The 19,255-nt window shown below is 40.4% G+C and overlaps 1 protein-coding gene across 1 annotated transcript in view; it reads right to left on the bottom strand.

Annotated features, from left to right (window-relative positions):
* Positions 1–18,921, bottom strand: part of SLC3A1 (solute carrier family 3 member 1) — a 25,337-nt gene extending 6,416 nt beyond the window's left edge. Inside the window, exons 1-7 of the mRNA XM_024210688.2 lie at positions 18,486–18,921; positions 16,094–16,273; positions 13,988–14,142; positions 9,351–9,476; positions 6,425–6,544; positions 5,294–5,418; positions 4,798–4,996 (exon numbers count right to left, since the gene is read on the bottom strand). Of these exons, the coding sequence (XP_024066456.1) occupies positions 4,798–4,996; positions 5,294–5,418; positions 6,425–6,544; positions 9,351–9,476; positions 13,988–14,142; positions 16,094–16,273; positions 18,486–18,921 (1,341 nt within the window). The remainder of the gene's footprint in view (positions 1–4,797; positions 4,997–5,293; positions 5,419–6,424; positions 6,545–9,350; positions 9,477–13,987; positions 14,143–16,093; positions 16,274–18,485) is intronic.
* Positions 18,922–19,255: the final 334 nt, after the last annotated feature.

Here is a 19,255-nt window from a genome sequence, read left to right as displayed (position 1 = left end):
CGGGCAGTTGGGGCCAGCAGCCCGAGCCCCAGCGGTCAGTGGGACCTGCAGCACAAGCTCAGTGGAGCTCAGTTGACCGGGGCGGTCAATGGGGTCCAGCAGCAGGAGCCCCAGGGAGTGTGGATCCAGCAGCCCAGGCCCTGGTGCGGGGCCAGTAGCCTGAGCCCTGTGGTGGGCAGGTTGGCAGCTGAGACCCCCAGACCTGCAGGTGGCAGCTCGGACTCCTGTCTTTGTCAAACAGGGGAAGTTGGCATGGAGGGCAGAGTTAGCAGGAGCAATGCTGTACGTGGGGGGTGGTCCAAGCTAATTTGTCCCTCACAGGACACCCTCCTAGGGAGAAACCTCGTGGCGGAAGAAAAGCTGTTTGGGAGCCAAACCAGCCGGAAGGACGTTGTAGCCAGTGTAGCAGTGTTAAGGTGCCTCTGTAATTGTCATTCTCTCTGGAGTGCTGTTTTGCTTCAGTGAGACTTGAGTGAATCTTCTCATTTTCTAGTTTGTTGGTTGTTAGCAGTCTCTCTGTGTTGTTTTTATTAGAACTTTTGTACACAAGTTCAATGGATAAGTGGCTGAAAAAGGAAAGTGTAAAGACGCAAGAATCAGCTAGTGTTTCCTCAAGTCCACACTGTGGAAAATCTACGTCTAATGATCATGATGGTCCTGGAAAGTCACTTACAAAGAAAAGAAAATATGATGATGATTATATAAAATATGGCTTTACATGCATTGGTGATCAAGAATGTCCAAAACCACTGTGTGTGATTTGTGGTGATGTTCTAGCAAACAGCAGCCTCAAACCTTCTCTACTTCGGCGCCATTTAGAAACTAGGCATCCTGCACAACTCGACAAGCCTGTTGATTTTTTCAAGCGAAAATTAGCTGAGAGGAAAAGTGACATTACCAGTTTTATATCCAAAGCAAGTACTGATAATGAAAATGCACTTGAAGCATCATACAGCGTGAGCTACCGAGTAGCTAAAGCATCAGAAGCCCATACCATAGCAGAGAGCTTGATTGGTCCATGTATAAAAGACGTAGTTCATTGCATGCTCAGAGAAAAGGCTGCAAAAAGGATTGACATGGTACCTTTGTCCAATAATACGTTGTCACGAAGAATTAATGACATGTCAAATAACGTAGAGACCACAATTGTACAGAGAGTGAAAAATAGTCCATATTATGCTATACAGTTGGATGAATCAACTGATGTAGCTAATCTAGCTATTTTGCTACTGTTTGTACGTTATGTGAATGAAGGTCTGGTTGAAGAAGACTTGTTGTTTTGCCGACCACTGGAAGAACGTACAACTGGAGAAGATATCTTCAATCTGACTAATGCATATTTTCAAGAAAAGGAAATAGATTGGTCCCATTGCCTCGGCATTTGCACTGATGGGGCCACTTCAATGACAGGGAAGTATACTGGATTTGTAGCTCGAACAAAAAAGGTTGCATCAAAAGTCTCTTGGACTCATTACAGCATCCATAGACAAGCCCTCGCAACAAAACGCATGCCTGAGGGACTGAAGGAAGTGCTGGACAATGCAGTGAAAATGGTGAATTTCATAAAATCACGGCCAACAAATTCCAGAATATTTCACGTACTTTGTGAAGAAATGGGTAGTATACACGATTGTCTGTTGACCCACACTGAAGTTAGATGGCTCTCACGGGGCAAAATCCTGGTGCGCTTGTTTGAGCTTAGAATGGAAATCCTAGTTTTTTTCAACAGCCACCCTTTCCACCTTGCCAGCTGTATGGAAAATAATGTCTGGCTCCAGAGCCTAGCTTATTTAGCAGATATTTTCTCAAGAATTAATGACCTAAATTTATCTCTTCAAGGTCTCAATATAACAGTTTTCAATGTGCAAGACCGAGTTGAATCCATGATAAAGAAGTTGCAGTTCTGGGAAAGTTGTTTGGAAAACAATCAAACTGAGTGTTTCAGTAATCTTCATGACTTCCTGGCAGAACATAAACTTCAGTTGGATCAGTGCACTAAAATCAATATAACTGCACACCTAAAAGGACTTTGCACAACATTCAGGGATTACTTTCCAGCTATATCAGGCGATAATGACTGGATTCGCAACCCTTTTGATGATACCACTTTCTCAACACAGATATTGAACACTGAGGAAAAAGAGAAATTGATTGAGATCTCCTGTGATTACGAACTGAGAAGGAGTTTCAGAAATCTGTCATTGATCAACTTTTGGCTGAGTTTAAGAAACGAGTATCCCCTTCTGGCAGAAAAAGCTGCTGCAGTTTTGTTACCATTTTCAACAACATACTTATGCGAGAAAGCGTTTTCCTCGTATGCACATCTGAAAACGAAATACAGAAACAGACTTGATGCCGAACCAGACCTGAGACTTTATCTTTCTCCAAAGGTTCCGGACTTCAAAGAGCTATGCAGAGCAAAGCAAGCGCATCCATCACACTGAGGAAATTTAAATTTAAAATCCTGGAAATATTCATTTTTAGAAGGGGGTTCACGAGATTTCACAATTTAGAGAAAGGGGTTCGCGGGCTGTTAAAGTTTGGGAACCACTGGTCTAATACAAGTTCTGTTCATTTACATCAATGTAAACATGAAGTAACTTCATTTAAACTAGTGGAATTCCTCTGCATTTATAGAGGTGTGAGTAACGAAAATCTGGCTCTGTTCCCTTGTGAAGTGATGTATAGTAGCCCCAGAGGAAAAGTTTCACATATATTTCTATTGTATTGTCCAAGCACTTACATGCTTTATGATAAGAGTGCACAGTAGCATAACTGTTTTACTATTGCTTCCCTCCCGCCCCCTCCCCCAAGAGATGTTGCTCTGTACAGTATAATGGTAGCAAATCTATTCCATTATCACTGAATGCAGAGTGAGATCTTATCATATTAAGTAAAAGAGGTGGGGTTTTTTTAATGTAACAAAATGTTAAGTATAAATCTCAGGATGCATTGATATATTAAGGCATCCTTTGATCATCACATCCATTTTATATTATCTTTTTTCTTATATTTTCAAAGGTTTTCTACATTAAATCCTATGATGCAAACTATTACGTTTGGCTTTTTTCTTTCATTTCCATATCCTCAAGGGGAAATATTTGAGTATTTTTGTATCAGTACAATTTTCTGCCTGACAACTGAAATCTGGAAATACTGCCAACAGCATGACAGACAGAAGTAAACAATGCTGATATATTAGCATCCCAGCCAACAGTGTCTTCCATTCTAACACAAACACCCTCAGTTACAGTTCTCATGTCTTTCTGCCAATGTTTGCTTTGCTGACCACACTTATTTTTTCTGCTGTGTAGTGCTGGTTTTGTGAGGGTAGCATTCATCCATTATAATAGGAGCTGTCATAACTATAAAGGGAAGGGTAACAACCCTCCTGTGTACAATACTATAAAATCCCTCCTGGCCAGAGACACCAAAATCCTTTTACCTTTAAAGGGTTAAGAAGCTCAGGTAACCTGGCTGACACCTGACCCAAAGGACCAATAAGGGGACAAGATACTTTCAAATCTTGGGGGGGGGGAGGCTTTTGTTTGTGCTCTTTGTTTTGGGGGTTGTTCGCTCTTGGGACTAAGAGGGACCGGACATCAATCCATGTTCTCCAAATCTTTCTGAACAAGTCTCTCATATTTCAAACTTGTAAGTAATAGCCAGGCAAGGCGTATTAGTTTATCTTTGTTTTTCTCAACTTGTGAATATTCCTTTGCTAGAGGGAGGGTTATCCCTGTTTTGCTGTAACTTTGAAACTAAGGCTAGAGGGGGTTCCTCTGGGCTCTTTGAATCTGATTACCCTGTAAAGTTATTTTCCATCCTGATTTTACAGAGATGATTTTTACCTTTTCTTTTTAATAAAATCCTTCTTTTAAGAACGTGACTGATTTTTCCATTGTCCAAAGATCCAGGGGTTTGGGTCTTTGATCACTTTGTAACCAATTGGTTAGGATATTATTCTCAAGCCTCCCCAGGAAAGGGGGTGTAAGAGCTTGGGGGATATTTTGGGAGAAGAAGAACTCCAAGTGGTCCTTTCCGTTTCTTGTTAAATCACTTGGTGGTGGCAGAGTACCAGGTTTTAACCTAAGCTGGTAAATAAGCTTAGGGGGCTTTCATGTGGGTCCCCACATCTGTACCCTAGAGTTCAGAGTGGGGAAGGAACCCTGACAGGAGCAATGGAAGCCCCTCAGCACTTTGGGATTATGGTGATTCCACTGCACTGGAGGTAGACGTCCAAGGAGCAGGCATACTTGGGCAGCTTGGCTTGCACCACAGGCCAACATGGGGGAAAAGAGAGGCAGGGATGGAGCCACTTTATGCACAGGTAGAGTCAGAGGCCACAATCCCTTAGGTAGAAGGTGCATAGGGTCAGAGCCTCTATTCCAGTCCCAGAGCTGCAGCAGCTGACATGGAAGCAGTCTGGAGCTGTTTCAAATTTGCCTGAGGGTTTGGAGGTGGATTCTGTCGCCTTTCCCAAACCCCACATCATTCCTGGCACAAACCCTGTTTGGCCAGGGAAAGGGGAGTGGAATATTATCTTGAAAGAATAAAACAATGTGCCTGATGATTATGTTTAAAACTAGGCAAAAATACTATCACACTCCTGTAAATATGCTTAGGATGGATAACATGGACCCGCTACAGCCATTGCTATAGTGTACTGAGAGAACATGGTAGATTCCACAGATACAACAGCTACGGTTATTTTGGGCTTGATCTTACTCCAATGAGAGCTTTGCTGTGGGCTGTAATAGGAGCAGGAACATGACATTTAAATGTCTGAACTCTTACCGCCCAGTTTGGCCATTTTCCTTTGGGCATATTCTTCATCCACAAAGATACAGTTTCAAAAATACTATTTCCTGAGAGGTTTTCCATGTTAATTAGGTAGAAGTTGAAGGGGAAATCTGATTCTTGGATAAAAGATGTTCCATAATACATCATTGTTGCTTCGATGTTTTCCTGGTTATTGGCTTCAGTTCCCATAAACCTACAAAGGAGCACACAAGTGGGTTCTTTTAAAAAAGAAAATGGAAACTGTGTTCATTCAGAGTTTTATCAGAATTGCAAGGAATTAGAATGGACCTTGACATAGCTAATAATTTAGCATTGTTTTTAAAAAGAATTTATTTTTCTTTCTATATATCACATACCTATATGTCACTATTAATGGCTGGTATTCTTGCAAAAGCATCTTAACATGACAAACCTGTTTATCCACTGGTGAGATTGTGCCTTTAGCATTAGAGGGAAAATTCAATACGGCTATGCTAACAAACTGAGTTACCTGTATCGGCCAGGCTCAATGCTGAATTTATCCAGGGTGTGCCGGAAACTGCGGACGATATCATGCATGCCGACTTGGGTGGTGGTGTAGTCATGATACAGCTCAGAATATGCTGAGATACTCTCCTTGAAGAATAATGCAACATTTTGCATTAGACCTTCTATTGTTCATTGAATTACACTTTCCAAAGTTTTTCAAAAGACAGTGCACCACTTTAGATAATGTTTTACTTGTGTCTGTTAGCAAACTGGGGGCATGATGATATTACCTACTCTTGTTTCCTCTTCACCTGAGACTATAGTGCTGCAAAGAAGATACAAGGTAGCCCAGACTCCTGGCATTTCCTTTCCCATGCCCTGAAGCTGGCTTGACTGCAGAGGGGAGAGGGATTGCACCACTCACTGCCCCAAGCCCCTACTCCCTAGAAACGGACTTTGATGAATGAGGCCCTGATTCTGCCACCTTTACTCATGTTTTTGCTCCCTGAGGATTTCAGTGGGACTACTCACAAAATAAGATACCGCTCATTGTGAGAAAGATAGCAAGTATTGTAGCCCTATGGGGAATACAGTTATTTCCAAATATCTATCTGAAATAGTGAATCATTTAAATAATACATCAATGGCAGAGTTTTGGAGCTGCATCTTCATTAGTTATTTATCTAATGCTGTGCTAGACTAGGAGCTAAATATTTGGGGAACACATCAATCTAAATGAGGAATAATCTATATAACCCAGTTTACACCAGTGATCATGACACATGCAGTAGATGCTGCTGAATACCAGATTCCAGGCAGAAGCAATATAAATGAGATTCTTGTAGTGACTTGCAAAGTCAACAAGATGCACATCTTTCTGTCAACTCAGTAATGTTATTGCCTCTCAGTGTTGGCATCATCTCCTGACTTTATTGGGCCCACAGCCCCACTAAAAGCAAGTTCCATAAATAATTAGTCATATACTTCTGAAGCTCATCTGTACACATTTCACTGTAATTTATTGTCAATGCAAAACCTACCAGAAAAAAAAAGAGTGAGTCCCATTAGCAATTCAAAGGGAAAATGTATTAGTGATAAATGCATCTCCAAAGACAATAAGGAGCAAACAAATTCAAAACAGAAAATGTGTTACCGGATTTTGGGATTTATTCACTTGAGGTTCATTTCTCAGGTGTGTTGCTTCAAGAAGAAATTTAACAGCGTTGATACTAAACCCATCAATGCCTTTGCCAAGCCAAAATTTGATAATATCCTAAACATAAAATGAAGATAATTCTTGATGAGTCAACCACTTTCCAAATATTAATTTAAATCATATACATTGCACATAATTTATTAACTACATAATACATACTAATATAACACTATATAATATAACATTATATAACAATACATAGTTTTTAAATTTAAAGTTTTAGTAAGGTTAAAGCTGACCATTTTAGATTGAAGCTACTATCTATGGCTGACTTTGTCTTACTAAAAAGGAAATATTTGAATTATTTTTCAACCATAATAGACATACAGCTGTGACTTCCCCAAGAATTCAAGGGGGACAGGGGACAGAAAAACCCCATACCTCACAGGAAGCCACTTTTGATCTAGTCTATCAAAGAATCTGTGCCTTATAGCAGTTTGTAAATACCTAATCAAGAGGAACAGAGTGTAAAGAAAGCTGATTCTGCTAAGCTCTATGGTTGATGTACACTCATCAAGCCTGCAGACAATTAGAACATATTGATACAAATGTTCATTGTTCTGCACAGACCTTTTGACACCGGGTTTTCTTTTACACAACAACTAAATCTGTTCTCTCTTATTTAACTGATGTGAAAATAGTTCAGATTTATTTTCTGGAAAATGAAAAATGATTACCTAAGTTAAGGGTTATGGATCTGTGGTTTCTTTATCAAATTCAGAGTTTAGCTATTATCAGTAAAAGTACATCATGCTTGCATGGTTATTTTATTACTATAATTTTAATGGTCCTAAATTTTAACAGATGAGTCCAAAGTTTAATCCCCCTGCAGCAATTTGTGTAAATGTTACTATGTGCCAGACAATATCTCTCAACTAAGTAGTAAAAATAGATTATGCGCACAGTGCTGTCATTTATTATTATTACATATACAATATACTTGCACAAGCCAGGACTTCGATCAAAAATATGATGGAATTCAACTAGTCCATGTTAAAGATTCACTGATTTTATTAGGTCAATACATACTCCATTTTATTGAATTGCTTGTCCCTTTACAGTAATTCTGAAAACAACTACAGGTATCCATGTCAACAGCCTCTATGGTGATTTCATGCACTGAAAGAGGTCTCATCTGAGCAGTTGTGTATATTGTAAAAACCTCTCAATTAGAACCAGCACAAAAACACCGAGGATTGTTTGGGCCATGGAGACTGAACTACCTTTATACACAGAGGTTGGTTGTGGCACATTGGCAGGGTGTTGGTAAAGCTTGACTGTTCCAGCTTCCCCTGTTTGGTTTATCCTCACAGAATGTAAAAGATTTCAGACTCTGTCACAGAGTAGCCCTGGTCTCCTATTAAGTCCCAAAGCACCAGCCTTTCGAAGTAGAGCTTCATTTTAAAACACGAACCTACGGTTTTCTTGTTCCTTAAAATACTGACAGAACTAGTGATGCTCAGCAGCACTTCTGAAATGTATCAGACTGTTCTAGTCCAGAGTTTTTTTCTGCAGACACTCTAGGATGCGCAGTATTGCCAACTCTCATGATTTGAGCACCCCTCTAACGATTTGCGGCTATATTCTTTTAACTATTCATGAATACACAATGACAGGTGCCAACTCATGAATTTTTCCTTATTCAAAATGGCACCTTCTCCTATTATTGTCAGTGGAGCTGAAGCCAGCAAGATGGCTGCCATTTTCCTATACTTTAACTGCGCCTGGAAGTCAGGCTGCTCTTAATAAAGTTGGCTGCCACCTCCCACTATTTTCAATGAGGTTAAAGCCAGGCCCAAAGGCAAAATGCCTGCCACTCTTTGATTCAGGGGGCAAGGCGGGCCACATAGACTGTTGAGAGCAGCCCAGACACTGAGAAGTGAAGGAGGGAGTGAGGAGGAGCAGGGCACTGGGGGGAGCAGGAGACAGATTTGGGGGTTGCAGGTGAATGGGGTGCAGAGGACAATGATGGGGTGGGAGATGGAGAGGATAAAGTGGGAGCTCCCCCACCTGTGGGGTGTGGGTAAGGGGAGTTCCCTCTGAGCAGCTGGGGAAGGCAATGATCTCTTGTGTGAACCCTTCACAAGCATGATATTTTGAAAGCTTCAGGAAGAGCTGTCACAGTGAAGTGAGACACTTCTCCGATCCCAAGATTTTCAGGGCTTGGCATAGCTCTGTGCAAGAGCTTCAGGGCTAAAGACACAGACCTGCCCTGCCACTGAGCACTCCCTTCACATAGGGCCCTATAGCAGAGAGAAGGTCCTGGGGCAGCAGGAGGGGGTTTTAGGGAAATGGTGCTGCTGAGACCCAGGTAGAGAAGTCCCAGGGCAGAAGGAGGCAGATACTTTTTTGCTGCTGGGTTAAGACAATTATAAGAAATACATGGTAGGTCCTGTATCTTAGGAGTCAGGAGATGAGTGCAGTCTGCTCTGAGCAGCCAGGGAGAGGTGTACATTTGTGTAAGCCTCACACATAGAAACTAGATCCTAGATATTATATGATTAATCCTTTTAAAAGTATAATACAATAATGGTCAGAACATTGCACACTGCAGGCTGTGGTACTGCAATGTATGTGACTCTTTCAGTGGGAGGCTGCCTCTTTTTTTTTAATTAGAAGGAGACTCTTCAAAGATAAGACTATGATACTTGAAGCATTATAATATATGGTTTACATTTTGCCTAAGCAGGTATATTTGTGTTGACACTTCATTGTCTGCATTGTTTGCATAGACACTAATCCTTGAATTATTTCCCACTGGATTGTCAACTATATAAAGAAATTACATTCTAAAAATTAAAACAAACATAAAACCCAACAGTTTCTTTACTACTGGAGTAGCAGCCGTGGATTATATACTTACATAGATTTCTTCTAGCACAGCGGAGTTGCGGAAGTTTAAATCTGGTTGTTCTTTCCCAAACTGGTGAAAATAACATTGCTTTCTCACCTCATCATATTGCCAACTGGAATTCCCATAAACACTCACCTGATCACATAAGAAAATGATGATTATTAATTACTTAATAAATGATGAGCATTTGCACAGCATTGTAATTTACACAGTGCGTTACAAGCATATAGAAAGGCATGCATCACTTAGTAAATAGTATTCATTTACTATCCATAACAGTTAGTTGGCCTGAAACTGATTAGTCTATTTTCATTGTCCAAAGGAGAGAAATGCAAAAGTAAATATGCAATATAACTATTTAAAATCCAATTTACTGAACATATATGGATGTTACATGAAAAACATTGAAGTCAATGGGAGCTGCATGTACTCAGTGCATCTTCAAATCACGATGACTAAAAAACGGAATTTAATATTACTCAGCCTACTCTATTTTTAACTTTTTATTTTTTCATTAATAAACGTAAACAGAAAATACCCTCATTTAAATGAGATATGTTTTTCCTTAACATTAACATTCCTTAATATTAACCTAATAAATTCATATTTACATACAAGTATAAATCTCATCCACAACTAAAAACCAATTTCCATATATTTCACCTACTACTACTACTACAAACTTATTTAACCTGCAAAGACATAACCAGCTGCTATATATGATCCTTCATATGCAAATCATCTACCCTAGTACACTTCTGCCTATGCCCTGGTATTTATCACCTTTAATAGACCTATTTGTGCTTGGTCAATCTCATATTATATAAATATTTATTTGCTCAAATTCCGAAATTGCTCACCAAACAGCATAAAATCTGCTTAATGATTTCCCAAGCCTAGTATATTTTGTACAAGCAATATAGGTTCTTCTAAGAATTTCAACAGTAATTAAAAGGACTATTAATAAAATACTAGGGCTGTCAGGCAATTAAAACAATGAATCGTGATTAATCACTTTGTTAAACAATTATAGAGTACATTTATTTAAATATTTGTGGATGTTTTGTACATTTTCAAATATATTGATTTCAGTTACAACACAGAATACAAAGTGTACAGTGCTCACTTTATATTAATTTTTATTACAAGTATTTGTACTGTAAAAAAACAAAAGAAATAGTATTTTTCAATTTACCTCATACAAGTACTATAGTGCAGTCTCTGTCGTGAAAGTGCAACTTACAAATGTAGATTTTTTTTATTCCATAACTGCACTCAAAAACAAGACAATGAAAAACATCAGAGCCTGCAAGTCCACTCAGTCTGACTTCTTGTTCAGCCAATCACTCAGACAAACAAGTTTGTTTACATTTGCAATAGATAATGCTGCCTGCTTCTTGTTTACAATGTCACCTGAAAGTGAGAACAGGCATTCTCATGGCACTGTTGTAGCTGGCGTCGCAAGATATTTATGTGCCAGATGCACTAAAGATTCATATGTCCCTTCATGCTTCAACCACCATTCAAGGGGACATGCGTCCATGCTGATGACGCGTTCTGCTCGATAACAATCCAAAGCAGTGCAGACCGACGCATGTTCATTTTCATTATCTGAGTCAGGTGCCTCCAGCAGAAGGTTGATTTTCATTTTTGGTGGTTCGGGTTCTGTAGTTGCTGCATCGGAGTGTTGCTCTTTTAAGACTTCTGAAAGCATGCTCCACACGTCGTCCCTCTTAGATTTTGGAAGGCACTTCAGATTCTTAGACTTGGGTCAAGTGCTGTGCTATCTTTAGAAATCTCACACATTGGTACCTTCTTTGCGTTTTATGAAATCTGCAGTGAAAGTGTTCTTAAAATGAACAACATGTGCTGGGTCATCATCCGAGCCTGCTATAACATGAAATATATGGCAGAATGCGGGTAAACAGAGCAGAGGACGTACAATTCTCCCCCAAAGAGTTCAGTCACAAATTTAATTAACACATTATTTTTTTAACAAGCATCATCAGCATTGAAGCATGTCCACTGGAATGGTGGCCGAAGCATGAAGGGGCATACGAATGTTTAGCATATCTGGCATGTAGATATCTTGCAATGCCAGCTACAAAAGCACCATGTAAATGCCTGTTCTCACTTTCTGGTGACACTGTAAATAAGAAAAGGGCAGCAGTATCTCCTGTAAATGTAAACAAACTTGTTTGTCTTAGCGACTGGCTGAACAAGAAGTAGGACTGAGTGGACTTGTATTCTCTAAAGTTTTACATTGTTTTGTTTTTGAGTGCAGTTATGTAACAAAAAAAATCTACATTTGTAAGTTATATTTTAATGACAAAGAGATTGCACTAAAGTACTTGTATGACGTGAATTGAAAAAATACTATTTATTTTGTTTTATAATTTTTACAGTGTAAATATTTGTAATAATAATAATATACACATTGATTTCAACACAGAATACAATATATATATGCAAATGTAGAAAAACATCCAAAATATTTGATAAATTTCAATTGGTATTCTATTGTTTAACAGTGCAATTAAAGTTGCAATTAATCATAATTAATTTTTTTAATCACAATTAATTTTTTTTTACTTAATCACGTGAGTTAACTGCAATTAATTGACAGACCTATAAAATACATGATGAGCTTGCAATATGTTGATCTGGACTTTCTTTCCTGTTAGTCTGTGAGAAAAAGATATGGAGAGAAATGGTAAGCCTTTTTTCTGGCACTAAGTTTTAAAGGGAGACTGTACAGTTAAACTTCATACCTTTTTAAAAAATAGCTTTATTTATTATTATTGTTGCTAACAAGCAGCTGTTACATTGCTGTTACTAGTAACAACTTAGAAAATAAACACTGAAAATAATTGTGAAAAGTAAACTGGATTTTAAATAACTATGTTTATTGTTTACTTTTTGCATTTCTCTCAGGTTAGACAATGAAAATAAACTAGTCAGTTTCACTTTTTCTTTACAGTCAATTTCATTTTCAGTTCTCACAAACCAGTATAATGCTGGTATGTCTGTGTTATAAATGCTCAGGGAAAGGATTCATGTTTTTTAAAAGCAGGTTTTCATTGAGAATTTTCTTTAATTTTATGGGAGCATTTCTATTGGACATATAATTTGTGAAACTTGTTTCTACAAAGCCTCAACTGACATAACAGCCTCTATTGAAATATCAGCAACAGTGAATATTTGAGAATAATAAAGTCATCAGCTGTATGTGGGTTAGATCTGAGACAATATTCAAGATATTTCTCAAAACTGTTGCTGTGTTGTTAAGTTAAAAATAATTATGGCCAAATATGTTAATTTGTTGGTTTCTAGATCATGTGTTTAGAAGATGCATATAGTAAATGGTTGGATTTCCCATTAAAATATGGAAAATAAGTAGATAAGCCAATTTCCAGTATCTTGGCCTGCTAGGAAGGCTAGGAAAGGAAAGCAATAATCCAACAATGTGCTGGTTTGTTTTTCTGACATCACAGTTGGCATGAATAAAGGACAGCTGGTAAGAAGCTCCCCAAATGGAATGCCCATATACTAGGGCTGTCAAATGATTAAAAGAAATAATCACGATTAATCATGAGATTTAAAAAAGTCATGATTAATTGTAGTTCTAATCGCACTGTTAAACAATAATAGAATACCAATTTAAATTTATGATAAATATTTTCTACATAGTCAAATATATAGATTTCATTTACAACACAGAATACAAGATTTAAAGTGCTCACTTTATATTATTATTTTTAATACAAATATTTGCACTGTAAAAAAGATAAATTGAAGCATGAAGGGGCATACAAATGTTTAGCATATCTGGCACGTAAATACCTTGTGACGCTGGCTACAACAGTGCCATGTGAATGCCTGTTCTCACTTTCAGATGACATTGGAAATAAGCATTATCTCCCATAAATGTAAACAAATTTGTTTGTCTTAGCGATTGGCTGAACAAGAAGTAGGACTGAGTAGACTTGTAGGCTCTAAAGTTTTACATTGTTTTGTTTTTGAGTGCAGTTATGTGGAAAAAAATAATTCTACATTTGTAAGTTGCACTTTCACGATAAAGATTGCACTACAGTACTTGTATGAGGTGATTGAAAAATACCATTTTTTAAAGTGCAAGTATTTAATCAAAATAATAATATAAATTGAGCACTGTACACTTTGTATTCTGTGTTGTAATTGGAATCAATATATTTGAAAATGTAGAGAAACATCCAAAAATTTATCATAAATTTAAATTGGTATTCCAGTGATTAAAACTGCGATTTTAAAAATCTAGTTAATTTGTTTTGCGTTAATCGCTTGAGTTAAGTGCGATTAATTGACAGCTCTACCATATACCAAAATGTGTTAGATACAAAATTAAAGGAGAGGAATGGAAATCAAAACAGATTAAAACCAAATGAAATCAAAGAAAAGCAATGCTGCCTCACTGTCTTATTCTTGTATCCTAATTCATGTTGTTCAGATTAACTCAAATATACGAGCAGAAGTTACTAATGAAACAAAAGATTTGAGTTTACATGCTGTGTACAGCAGCCACCACACAATGGTTTCATATTCACTACATTGCTGTGATTTTCCTATTCATTTTGTGATTTGAAGGTGACCCTAAACCTTGTATTTACCCAGTTGTTGGGAGGAGTGATTGTCCCATCAGTGTGTGCACAGTCATGCCAGATGTAGTAATCCACAAACTTCCCAGTCCGATTGCGACTCAGCTGAAACCAACTGTGTTTGTCACTTGTGTGGTTTGGTATTAAATCCATTATCACCTTTAAACCTTACAAATCAAATGTGGGAAAGATTAAATCAAAACAAAACATCCCAAGTCACAAAATTTACAGTATTAACATAGAAGACAAAATAACACTGGTGGCTTTACAGACATACAGTTAAGAGAAGCCTCTGTCCTCAATGGGCTTAGAGTCTAAGCCCTGGTCTACACGGAAAAGTTTTGCCAGCATAGCTGTCAGTTAAGAGGGGGAGTGGAAGATTCACACCACTGATCAACATAGCTGTGTCAGCAAAAGTCCGAGTTTAGATGCTATTATACCAAAATGTTATGCAAAAAGTCCTTTTTTCAGTGTAGGTCATTTAATTTGGGGAACTGGTATAACCTATACTAGCGAAACCCTTTAGAGTGTAGACAAACACTCAGGCCCCATCCTACAGTCACTTATGTATCTCTTTAACTTAGCGCACATGAGCAGTCCCTTTGTAGTCAATGGGACTACTCACCTGTATGAAGTTAAGTGCTTGTATAAATGTTTGTGGGACTGGGGTCTAAACAGACAGACAAAGGAGGTCACGATAGTGAAAGAACCCAAGTTTTCCCAATCTTCTTAATTTAATTTAATTTTCTACCTCCAGCAAGAACATTATTGCTTATGGATGCAAAGATAGAAGTGACAGCATCTCAGGCTTCAGTCATCAGAAGACTGCTGCAGGGACTAATAAATACAACCTGTCAAAAAGAGAACAGGGCCTGTCCCCCAACATAGAATGTGAAAGGAGTTTCATCCCAAAACACCAGTAGCCATCCTGAGAGCCGTGTGGATTTTAGAGGCTCTACAGAGTCCATATGCTACAGTACTGGCTTTCCTCTCCCATGCCTAGCTCCCATCAATGTTGCATAGGCCAAGTTCCATGAAGCCCCAATGGAGAGGCTTCTGCAAGATTGATAGAAAGGGTTGCAATGCTGCAGTCAGTACTCATCCCTTCAGAACTAGGCTTGCCAGGTGACCAGTTTTTGACCGGAAGAACCGGTTGAAAAGGGACCCTGGTGTCTCCAATCAGTACCGCTGACTGGGCCGCTAAAAGTCCAGTTGGTGGTTTAGGCAGGCTCCCTACCTGGCTTCATGCGGCTCCCGGAAGCAGTGACATGTCCCTCCAGCTCCTAGGCATAGGGGTGGCCACAGAGTCTCCATGTGCTGCCCCCGGCTCAAGCGCCGGCTCCACAGCTCCCATTGGCTGTGGTTTCCAGCCAATGGGAGCTGCGGGGGCAGCACCTACGTGCGGGGGGTGGCACCTGCATGCAGGATTGGCACGCAGAGCCAGAGGACATGCCAGCCTTCCCGGAAGGTAAGCCCCACCCAGAGCCCACACTCCTCACCCTCATACCCCCCACCCCCCCCCCCACACCCAAACTCCCTCCCGGAGCCCGCACTCTCTCCAGCACCCTAACCCTCTGCCCAAGCCTGGAGCCCCCTCCTGCACTCCAACCCCCTGCCCCAGCCCTGAGCCTCCTCCCACATCCAAACTCCCTCCCAGAGCCTGCACCCTGCATCCCCAACCCCTGCTCCAGCCCTGAGCCCCCTCCTGTACCCCAAACCCCTCATTTCTGGCCCCACCCTGGAACCAGCAACCCCAGACAGAGCCCTCACCCCCTCCTGCACCCCAAGCCCCTGTGAGTGAGGACTGGGGAGAGCAAGCGACGGAGGGAGGGGGGATGGAGGGAATGGAGGGCGGGGCCTCAAGACAGGGGCAGAGCCTCAGGAAAGTGGTGGGAGAGGACGAGGGGCAAGGGTGTCTGGTTTTCTGCCATTAGAAAGTTGGTAACCCTATTCAGAATCCCCATTCAATCTGCTAGGTTCTGAACCCCTCTGCCCATGGAAGACACACAAATTGAAACACAAAACAACAAAATGTGAAGTAAAAAAAGAAAAGTACATCTACATTCCATGTGTGAGCAGTGCATTTTTTTTTTTTTTTTGGTCATAGCTCAAGTTTACCTTTATCATGTATAGCTGCAATCAGGTTTTCGAAATCCCTCATCGTTCCAAACATAGGATCAACATCCCGGAAGTCTTCAACTGCATACCCAAAGTCTTTTAAGGGTGATTTATAAACAGAAGTAATCCAGATCGTTTTTATATTTAAATACATGATATGATCCAGTTTTTCTTGGATACCTGTAAATAAAGAAAAAAGTCTGTTTTGCGAGGACAAAAACAATGTGTCTGTGGCAAAGTTGTCATTTCTGTTGAAATTAAGTTTCCCCCATCTGGAAGATGTACACAGGTCCATGGGCGGAGATCTCTTTCCCTTTCATTATGGCTAGAGGTAGCAGAATCCTAAAACTTTTGTGTTGCCATATTGGATCACAGTATGTTAAAAGGCTGAGGGCAACTGAAGGTCTTTATTCTATAATAAGCAACTGAAAAAGATTAATCATGAAAAACAGAACAAAGATGCTAATTCAAGCAGCATTTACACTCTGGCTTACAGCTTTTATTCTTTCATTCATTAAATGTAACATTCAATTTTGGAAAATTGAGATTAAAGAATTCTAATAAAATGTTTGAATTATCTATTTTCGTTGTCAAGGAATGTGAGTTAACCCCTCACAACCACCCTGAGAAGCAGGTAAGTGTGATTTAAATGAAAAAGCCCTAGGCTTCACCTCCAGTTAGATAGAAGACATTCTCTTTTAACCTATTATCAGAGAGATAGCCATGTTAGTCTGTATCCACAAAAACAACGAGGAGTCCAGTGGCACCTTAAAGACTAGCAGATTTATTAGGGCATAAGCTTTTGTGGGTAAAAACCCCACTTCTTCTTTTAACCTGTACTTTTTCTCTACCACTCACTCTAATGCTCTCTCCAGTCCCTAAATCATGCTAGTCTCCCTCCTCTGAAATCAAAACTAATATATGTTCATGGCATGTCACAAATATTATCCACAGTGATGAGCTCCCAAAATCCTAAGAACTGGTTCCCTACCGGGTCCACTCACTCCGGGTTTTTGGCGGCAGGTCCTTCACCGGGAGCAAGTGAAGGACCCGCCGCTGAAGTGCCGCGGAAGACCCGGTAGGGAACCGCACAGTGAGTACAAGCCCCACGTGCCTGTCTCCCCACCACCACCACCACCATCTATCCGACCCCAACCCACGTCCTGCCCCCGACTGCCCCCCTCAGAACCCGCAAGTTTCTCCTCCCCCCTCCGCCACCGGGGTAGCAGCAGCAGCCCGGGGCTCCGGTGGCTATTTAAAGGACCAGGGCGGCAGAGGCATCCGGAGCCTCCCGCTACCCCAGGGCTCTGGGGGCTATTTAAAGGGCCGGGGCTCCCCTGCTTCTACCACCCCGGTCCTTTAAATATCGCCGGAGCCCTGGGGAAGCGGAAGGGTTCCAGCGGCTATTTAAAGGACGGGGTGGCAGAGGCAGCTGGAGCCCCGGACTTTTTAAATAGCCCCCAGAGCTCCACAGCCCTACCCAGGGCTCCAGCAGTGGGGCTCTGGTGGCAATTTAAAGGGCCTAGGACTCCAGCCCCTACTGGGAGCCCCAGGCCCTTTAAATTGCCCCCTGGGGAAGCCGGGCCGCCCCGGTATGGTGCACCGGCTCTCCCCTTTAACAGCCGGTTCTACACCGGCTTCTAAATTTAACAACCAGTTCTTGCGAACCGGTGGGAACCGGCTCCAGCCCACCACTGATTATCCACCTATAGAAACACACTGTTCTTCACTTCCTGATAGAAGATATGATGTTCTAGTACCTTTTGTATATATATTTTATTTTTTTGTCTTTTCCTATCCATTTTTTGTAGTAAAATCTGTGAGTCAACTGAGTTCTTAATATTTGGCATCATCTATGTAGTGTATCAGATACATTTGTATTGAGTCTCCCTAAAGGCTCAAAAATCGCATTTCTTCCTCTTTCATTTGCTAATAGTTTCTTTCCCCCTCAGATTTTTTATGGAGCAAAATCCAAAATGGCAATTAACTGATTGTCTAATAACACATTGGATTCCAAATACTCCCCAAATTTTGGTGGGAAATTCTCATCTGGATTACAATTTTGCAGCTATTCTCTCTCTTTTTCTCTCTGATGGGCCAAATCAAAACTCCAGCTCTGAACAGTGGCATACTTTGGGGAGGTTTTAACTTTGATAAAGGTTTAGACTCTGCAGCTTGAGCCCTTCCTGATTAGATGGTTAATGATAATCACAGTTCTGGCTGCCTGTGGGTTATTAGCTAACTTGTGATCCCATCTGTCTCTAATCAGGTGGCTGCCTCTACTGTTAATACACTTTTTAGGGAATGAGAGATTGTGGAAACAGAAATATATATAATACATACAGCTTCATGCTACCAAGGACTGAACATCACAAAAATGTAGAGCACCTACCTTTCAGATCACCATTCCCATCCTTGTTGGTGTCCTTAAATGAACGTGGGTAGATCTGATAAATGGGACTAGCTTGCCACCAGCCCAGGCACTTTGGCGACACGGCAACAATTGCAATTGTAGCACCTACAAGCACTGGTGTAGATGCAATTATGAGCCAGAAGAGGATCTCTCTGGTGACTCTGTACCGTGCCTGACTTGAGAATTTAAGCAAGACTTCCTTAGGCATTCCTGCAAAGGGCTTCAAAACTTCACAGTCCTGGTTCTGCACAGCTGCTGAGTTGATGCCAACAGCGCATGTTTCTGGTATCTCCTCTTGGCTGCTGGCATTGCATTCCTTTTCATTAAGTGCCTCATTTTGAACAAATCCTTTGTTTTCTATACCTCCTTTCTCACTCAGCTCAACAGAGAAGCTCTTACTTTCCTCCTCAGCCATTTTTAGTTAGAACGTCTTGTCCTTATGAGAAGTCTTGCTGAAGCTAGGAGAGGTGGCAACATACCTTTGTTCAGTGAAACGGGAAGCAAGGTAATTAGCCTGTGGTTTATAAATAAACCTGACTGACCCGTCAAAGTACAATGAGGATGAAAAGGACAAAGTGCTTCTATTCTTTTGCATAATAGATGTCTTCAGCTAAATGGCAAACTATTGCAAAGAAGCAAGGCCATAGCCTAGTTCTATTAGGATTCAGATTTATTTCTTACCCTAACTGATCAAAGTTATGTCTTCAGTTGCTCATTCTCATGCTAGCCAAGCTAGACTTTTATTGCCT

Source organism: Terrapene carolina, unplaced genomic scaffold (assembly GCF_002925995.2).
Source record: "Terrapene carolina triunguis isolate 2854851 unplaced genomic scaffold, T_m_triunguis-2.0 Scaffold120, whole genome shotgun sequence".
NCBI lineage: Eukaryota > Metazoa > Chordata > Testudines > Emydidae > Terrapene > Terrapene triunguis.
The sequence above is the reverse complement of the archived record's forward strand: the minus strand, read 5'-3'. Positions and strand labels throughout refer to the sequence as shown.